This window comes from Rhincodon typus, chromosome 17 (assembly GCF_021869965.1).
Source record: "Rhincodon typus isolate 14 chromosome 17, sRhiTyp1.1, whole genome shotgun sequence".
NCBI classification, from domain to species: domain Eukaryota; kingdom Metazoa; phylum Chordata; class Chondrichthyes; order Orectolobiformes; family Rhincodontidae; genus Rhincodon; species Rhincodon typus.
In genome coordinates, this window is record NC_063348.1 from 25,011,357 (window position 1) to 25,019,682 (window position 8,326).

The following is an 8,326-nucleotide window of genomic DNA, read 5'->3' on the forward strand; positions in this document are numbered from 1 at the left end:
ATTCTGTACTGTATATTCTGTACTGTATATTCTGTACTGTATATTCTATCAAAGATCAGCAAGAGTGACAAGTTAAAAACTGAGAAAATATAGATTTTATATTTAAGACTTGCTATAATGAGTGCAAATTTCATCCAATTAGTACTTGAAAATAGCTTAATCACTCACAATCAATGTTTTAGTTTGAACCATTTCATAGTTATTCTGTGACGAATTGATTACAACAGTTACAATCTATTCAATGTGTAGTGTATACATAAATACTACAATGGAATACAATGGTTTCATCAATATTGCTTCCATCAGTTACAGGGATTAATAGGATCTGTGTGCATCATTATAAAGAATTCAAGGATTGAATATAGGGTGGTTTGCTGATTGTTTTACTCAGTAGGAGATGTATTCAAAATTGTTGCAAGTTACATCATTTCCTATGAGTTATTGATAGTATGAAACAAGTTACAGACAATCTGCAATCCTTGGAATGATTAAGTGCCATCGTCATACAAAGGCGTGATCAGGTGACAGGAACTTAAAATATTGAATCCTCGTTGATGTTTTCACTTTGCCACATACCCAAATAAGTGTACAACTATTACAAATGCTCTGAACACTCAATAAATTTAAAGCTATGTTGTATAAATGTAGAATTCTACCTTTCGAGTATTTGTAACAGGTGTTTCTAAACTCTTAAGCATTTATGATCTTGGCTCAAAAGAAAATGAACTAAACCAGACAATTCTATCATAACGACCTGAAGTTTACAAAGCCAATCAGTGACATGTCTAGCAGTTTATGGTATTCAAAATGGAATATTTAAAAAAATTTCCTTTAGGTGCAGTTTCAGGATTAACATTTCAGTAATCTGCAGGGAAGTGGTCATTTTCACTTGCATATTTTCTGAAAAGAAGCAGATTTCTTATTAGCTACCGTATTTCTTATGTCCAGTAAACTAGTAAATGTTTTAAGATTACATCAATCTAATTTGCAATTTACACTATTCTACACATTCGCCAATTATTGGATATTAAGATATTCCATGTACCACAAAATGATTAATCTGCATTACTTTGATTCACTTCTCTACAAACTCAATGTTTAACATCTCAATTATTTGAGATTGTTTTTGCTCAATGTAGAATAAACTCAAACTGTGGCTCAGCATAGTATTCTACAAGAAATTTTTAAAAGGAAATATTCATACCAATTTATTAGGTAAAAGTCATTTACTCAAAAGGAAATCAGGATTTGAGAGATTTAACATTACCACATATTACAACTTTATTACTGATATAGAATGGTTTTGATTCACATGTAGACATGTTAATAAACATTGTTAATGAAAATATTGCTCAAAATGAAATTGATTTAAACAATTATTTATAATTTCTCACTCGTTTCTAACACTTAATGGAAAACATCTTTAACTCTCAGACATGCTTACATCATAAATGAAAATACCACCTCCAAAAACCACAGTCTCACCTGAAGAATTGCACCATACAGTCGAAGGAGAACACACCGTGGTTCATCCTTTACACAGCTTTTAGTATCAGGCAATGAGCATTGAAAAAGCAGATTACTAAGGCCACCCCTGTTTCAAAAAAAAAACAAGGACAATATTAAACAGAATCAGAGGTGTAATGATTGAAGATTTGTAGCAAAATCTGTGACAAAATTGACCAGCCCCAGTGACCTAAAGAATAAGGCACTGGCCTCCTAAGCCAGGGATTGTGGATTCAAGTCCTGTCTGGGGTGAGTTGAATTTTGTCCCAAAACAAAATCATATGTAATACAAGGAAATATTATCGCGGTCACAAATTCAGACCCTTCTCATGTGATCCAGCTTTTAACACATTTCACCTTGTTTTAGGCAAGGTCGACTTGCAGATCAAGTCCAAAATCAATCAGGCTCAATTGGTTCTGTATAATAGTGCAGAGAGACTAACATGGTTCTGTGCAGTTCGATCAAGATGGTTCTTTCATCCTCATTCATTTCAACAGTTTCTTCAGACATTTCTGCACTTGATCCTTGGGCTAGGGCTTCAAAGCCAAGCAAGTGGCAACATTCTCTGGTTGTTCGATGCTGGCATCACTCTGTCTCAAAGTTTGATCAATGCCTGTTCACCTGTTGCCTCCAGCACCATGCTAATGCTGTCAACAGTTTGAGGTGGATGGCAGCAGTGCTAGTGGGACAGGCCTGTGCAACCAGGGCACCAAGTGGTCAGCCAGGTGCAGAGCACAGGTCTCCCCATAGGACCACATAATGCAGCAAGTCTCTTATGGGAAAACACTGGTGTCCCTATAAGTAGTCTAAGCATCTTACGGTAGAGTTTTTCCACCAGATTTTTGCTTTTTTTTTCCTCAATACAATTCTACCAAAAATCAGTATTACCGAGACAAAAAACAATCAGGACTACAAACTGAGTTTCTGCAATCTTTTGTGCTAGTTCAAAAAAAGACTCCCTCTAGAAGTCATCCCAACCATAAAAGTGGACATATCTTTAGGGTGAACTATCAGCAGGTGGATGCTTCTGACAAGTGCATTACTTTACTGGCCTTTGACAAAACTCTTAAAATTAAACTGGTTCTTTTTGGCACAAAGGTACCAATGTACATACCTTAAAAGGTTTTTGAATGCAAGTTACTAACAGACCGCCTACTGTACACCAAAATAGATAAGCAGTGGGTCTGCACATTTAAGTTACTTCCAAAAATTTCAAATGGTGTTAATCACAGGTAGTGAATTAGCAAAGTAATTAAAAATGCATGTTTGTGATGAATCCATTTTGAGATGCATTAGCAGTTTAAAGAAAATATTCCTTGATGTACTTAAATTTTGAAAAAACTAACAGGACCTTGATCAGATAGGCTGATGAGTGGCAGATGGAGTTTAACCTAAACAAATGTGAGGTGCTGCATTTTGGAAAGGCAAATCAGGGCAGGACATATACACTTAATGATAAGGTCCCGGGGAGTGTTGCTGAACAAAGGGAACTTGGGAGTGCAGGTTCATAGTTCCTTGAAAGTGGAGTTGCAGGTAGACAGGGTAGTAAAGAGGGTGTTTGGCATGCTTGCCTTTACTGGTCAGCACATTGAATATAGGAGTTGAGAGGTCATGTTGCAGCTGTACAGGGCATTGGTTAGGCCACTTTTGGAATACTGCATTCAGTTCTGCTCTCCTTGTTATAGTAAGGATGTTGCTAAATTTGAAAGGATTCAGAAAAATTTACGAGCATGTTGCCAGGGTTGAAAGATTTGAACTATAGGGAGAGGCTAAATAGGCTGGGGCTATTTTCCCTGGAGCATCAGAGGCTGAGGGGTGACCTGATAGGTTATAAATCATGAGGGGCATGGATAGGATGAATAGTCAAGGTCTTTTCCCCAGGATAGGGAGTCCAAAACTAGAGGGCATGGGTTTAAGGTGAGAGGGAAAATATTTAAAGGGGGCCTATTGGGCAATATTTTCATGCAGAGGGTGGTGTGTGAATGGAATGAACTGCCAGAGGAAATGGAGGAGGCTGGCACAATTACAACATTTAAAGGCATCTGGATGGGTATATGATTAGGAAGAGTTTGGAGGATAATGGGCCAAATGGGACTGGTCTTATTCAGGATATCTGGTTGGCACGGACGAGTTGGACTGAAGGGTTTGTTTTCATGCTGTACATCTCTATGACTCTAATTGCTCCAGATCATTTTTAAGGACTTTTATTTCCTCAAATCTTCTGACCTCGTTTCTCTGTGGAAGGTGCCATTTTCTCTTTGATATGCAGGTAAACGGGAGTCTCTTCTAATGATGAGAGCCATCTTAGAATCTTCCTGATATTAAAATGTGTTCTACCAATAATTCCAATTATTGGCTACACATAATTATCACTTAAAAGATGCCTAATCCTGTATTTCATTTTTCTCTTCAAATTTCTTCATTTGTAAATATGTACAAAAATGACTTGTCCTTCAAAGTCATCCAAGCCATTTTTTTAAAAAAAAAACTGGTCTACCATATTTTCCTCAGTCTTCTGAAGAAAGACACAGGGTATTAAACTAACCTCAAATTATCCCCTTACATTGAGAGATCAACTAAATAGACCCTCAAATAACTCAATACTCCAAGTAGAAAATTTGCATTAATTACTTCCAATGCAGTCTCGAGGGTTAAATGGTTTTATGACGTGATTCCTTAGGATTTACATCCCTTGCAATGCATTCCAAAATGCTATCTGCTGCTGTCAAAAACTGCAGCCTGGGAAGATTGAAGCTACCATTGGAATCTATTTCAGAACATTGCTATCTATCTCACGGGCTCAAACCTATTACATTGGATAGTGTCAAATGCCGTTTTGAAATCTTGGTAAATAACATCAGCTACCTCTTCCCCAAACAGAGGCAATAAGACAGACATGACCTTTTTTCCAAAAACCGTGCTGATCCTCCAGTTCTCTCATTCTCAAGATACTCCCTTATGTTATCCTTTATGATATTTTCCAAATCCTTCTCCAGTAGGCGGCTAGGGATAATAACCAGTTGATTCCTTGTTCCTTTTCGAACAAGAGGATGATATTGTTACATGTGAACCAATTGTGATTTAGCCTGAATGGAAGGAATGCGTGAAAATAACCATACACGAATGAGAACCGACAACCAATTCCTTTCGAACTAGAGACGGACATTCAGTACTACTACAAAAATGGGAGATGCAGGCAAAATTTCTGTTTGTTGAACCACAAGGAAATTTATTCCAAGAAAAACAGCCAATACACAAAAGCTGGAAATGATGCAACCTCTGGATTGGCACAGGCTTGGAGGGCCGAAGGGCCTGTTCCTGAGCTGTAATTTTCTTTGTTCTTTGTTCTTACATGCTGCTAGCATGTATTAAACAAATGGACCCCGTGAAGCAGCAGAGTACTCTTCTTGCCTTATATACTTCAGTGTTAGAAACTAAATCTCAATTGCACTTACTATTGAGAAGAAATCAATTGCATACTGCACCACCTTCAACATCAAAATCATGGACATATCATATCATTAGGGAATAGCCAAGTGGTCAGTTTGTTCCTGCTGTTTATGTCACATGGAAAAGTTAAGAGGAGAGCACTGACATTACATCCCATGTTACATGCTAAAAACTCAAAGGAGAACGATGATGATTTTGGACTCACAATTTAAGTTAAGTCTACTACTTTAATTCTTTACTTATTCTGTGTATAATCTTAGTTGCGAATATGGATATAATGGGCTGATATTATTTGTATTTATTTTGTGGAATGACATCCTTTAATCGAGAATGTAATTGGTGTCCACACAGTATTTTACCAGAATTCATAAGCAATTGGTGGCTCTGCACCACATAGCACACAAAAAGCACAGGTTTCAATTTAGAGGAGACTTCGCATTCTTATAGAAGCTCTCTCTACTGTGATTGCAAGGACAAAGTACATGAAGAAATCCTGAACTGTAACAATGTTTTAACATTGTTCCCGCCGTCTCAATAGAACTCATGTTTCAAGCTTTAGCAAGTGAACTGGAAATTCCTTGCTACCAAAACAAAGAACAAATGGATGAATAAGACATTGGTGCTTTATTTGAGCTCTGCAAACATGGTAGTATCAAGTATGCATTGGCACAGTTGACACTTTGCAACATACATAACCAATTACAATGTTTTCAAAATACCAAGAGGTCTGAGCCACCCATTTTGAGCAATTTGGTATTAAAACATCATTTTTGCATTTTGCTACAATGTTTACTGCAGAGCATTGACTTTTTATGCTCCATAGTCATGCCAGTGAATTGTCAGCATTTCTAAATATCAGATTAGTGATTGTTTTAAAGTCAGATAGCAAAAAAATTAGTAGGGCTTAGTTGGTTATATTATGAGAATAGATTTCATAAGCATGGCGTTTTCTCTCAAGTCTAGCTGATTGAAGACTCATGTGATTGAGCTGTTCATTTGTTAAAAAGATTTTTCAAAGGATAGAGAAAATACTGTTTCTTTGGGTGGCCAAAACAACCTTAATACCAGAAAATAGGACCGTACAACAGCAAAATCTGGAACTTCTCACATAAAAGCAGAAATTTAGAACCTTCTCCTTCAAAGTTGATGGGAATGCTGGAATTTGGAGTGTTCAAAACTGAGGCACAGCTTGTGCTCTGGTAAGTGTATCAAGGGATATAAAATAAAATGCAGATTTGCAGATCGGCCATGATCTAGTTGAGAAGCAGAACAAGTCCCAGGAGTTGAATGGTCCGTTCCTGCGTCTGTGTCCTTGTAAACAGGCTGATACATCTGTTAAATGCTTACTTACTGCAAATATAACAAGAGTTTTACACAACATTTATTTTACTCATACCCTGAATTCTCTCTTGGTAAACCATCTTGCCGCAAACACGTGGAATTAGTGAAACTAATTAATTCCACTTGTATTTGGAATTGCACTAAAAGAGATTTTCAATTTCTAAAAAAGTATTTTTATTTGATAATTAAATCAATACCCAAATAAATATTCATAAATCGAATAGAAACTAGTTTCAAATGGAATGCATTTTAAACATGATAGATTGGGCTGGGTGGGGACATTGCGCGATCAAATTCAAGTCTAAAGATACACTTTCCTTGGTGAATCTGCATTTAATTAATTCCAAATTCTAAATCTCCGCTCCACTGTTAATATTTAGACTATTAACAGATTTGAAACAATAAAGTTTTACGCCCAACAACACATTCACTAATTTCTGTTACCGTTTTAAAAGGTGAAACATTATAAGCGGATCGTGTTACCATGGAGTTACCCAAAGCCATTCCAACCACAATGTTTCGTTTCTTTGAGTACTTTTCACTGCGACAGACCCGTTTGAAAGTGATAACTGTACATATTTGGAATATTTGGTCTGGATTATACTGCCGCTCAAAGGGGATTTTTCACTCTGTCCGTAATGTGTAGCCTCCATTTTTAATCAATTCGTTCATTTTTTTTGTTACCTTTTTCCCTTGTCATGAATTTTTCAGATTCAAGGCTACTCCATCTTTAAAAAAAAATCGGCCAACTTAACCACCCCACCAAAGTGTACTATGAAGAAAATAATGCTTTAAAGGATGCACAGACACTAACCTGATGATGCGAATTTGAAATTCGTCTTCAGACAGTGTTTTCCAAGCACCTCGAAGAAATTCTTTGCACCAAAGATAAGCTTTATGTTTGGTTTGAGGGTCGGGTGCGTCTTGTCTTCCAGCTTTATACTCGATGTCCTCTTCATGCTGAACGCGGATCCCATTCTGTGCAATTAGCAACCCCATCCCGAGACTGTCCACTGCGCTGGAGAATTTGGTTTTCATTTATATTGACGGAAAAGAATACAATTACAATGATCACTTCAGGCGGAAAATAAAAACCTCCCAGTGGTTGGAACCAAACTCACCCTTACTCCTACTCCAGCAGCAAGGAGTTCACAAAAATTGGGAGACAAAGGGATGGAAAGAGAGGGAGAAAAAACAAAGCCTCTTAAATGAACCCCACCTAAAATCTCTGCGGGAGAACAATAAAATCAATATTTTTTAATTGATTTCTGCCGAAAAATACAATTTTAATATATAAAATTAACGTAAACGTCTGCTGATAAAATGAATCGTCAGATCTTGAAAGGATGATTTATTAAACTTAATGGCTGCAAACAACAGCACGAACGTTTTTTTCCTCTCTTGCTAATCTAACAAGCACAACCTCACACCCCAAAAGCAAACCTCACTATGCGCAACCAGCGGATGTGCTCCCTATTTAATACTTTCCTGACGTTTTTTTTAAACCCAATAAACAGAAAGAATTTGATTGGAAACGCAGCCTGCCTCGCCCCCCTGTCATCCAATGGCCATAGAGCCTTCGGTTTGGTGCCACCCTCAGCTCGAACGCTGCCACAATTACCATTCAGAGATAGTAGGAATTGTTTAGTTGTTTTACAGTTGCCTTCTTTCTCGAGTCGTTTCTTTAAAATGATTCAATGCCCTTTGCCCTAGTGCAAAGATCCTTCAGCAAAAAAAAAAGAGCTGGAGAAATTCCACAGGCCTGACTGGATTTACCCAGAGAGAGAGGCAGAGTTGATGTTTCGTGACCAACGAATCTTCTTCAGAAATGGAAAATAATGCGTTTCTTTTTAATGCTGGGGAAAGACGAGCAAGTGGAACAGGTGTAGTTGAATCAGAGATAGTAGGAACTGCAGATGCTGGAGAATCCGAGACAACAAGGTGTAGAGCTGGATGAACACAGCAGGCCAAGCAGCATCAGAGGAGCAGAGAGGCTGACGTTTCGGGCCTCGACCCTTCATCAGAAAA

The 8,326-nt window shown here is 37.5% G+C and overlaps 1 protein-coding gene across 1 annotated transcript in view; it reads right to left on the bottom strand.

Moving 5' to 3' along the window:
- chka (choline kinase alpha) overlaps positions 1-7,764 on the bottom strand; it is a 51,863-nt gene extending 44,099 nt beyond the window's left edge. The window contains exons 1-2 of the mRNA XM_020511979.2: positions 7,113-7,764; positions 1,486-1,594 (exon numbers count right to left, since the gene is read on the bottom strand). Of these exons, the coding sequence (XP_020367568.1) occupies positions 1,486-1,594; positions 7,113-7,336 (333 nt within the window). The 5' untranslated portion in view covers positions 7,337-7,764. The remainder of the gene's footprint in view (positions 1-1,485; positions 1,595-7,112) is intronic.
- Positions 7,765-8,326: the final 562 nt, after the last annotated feature.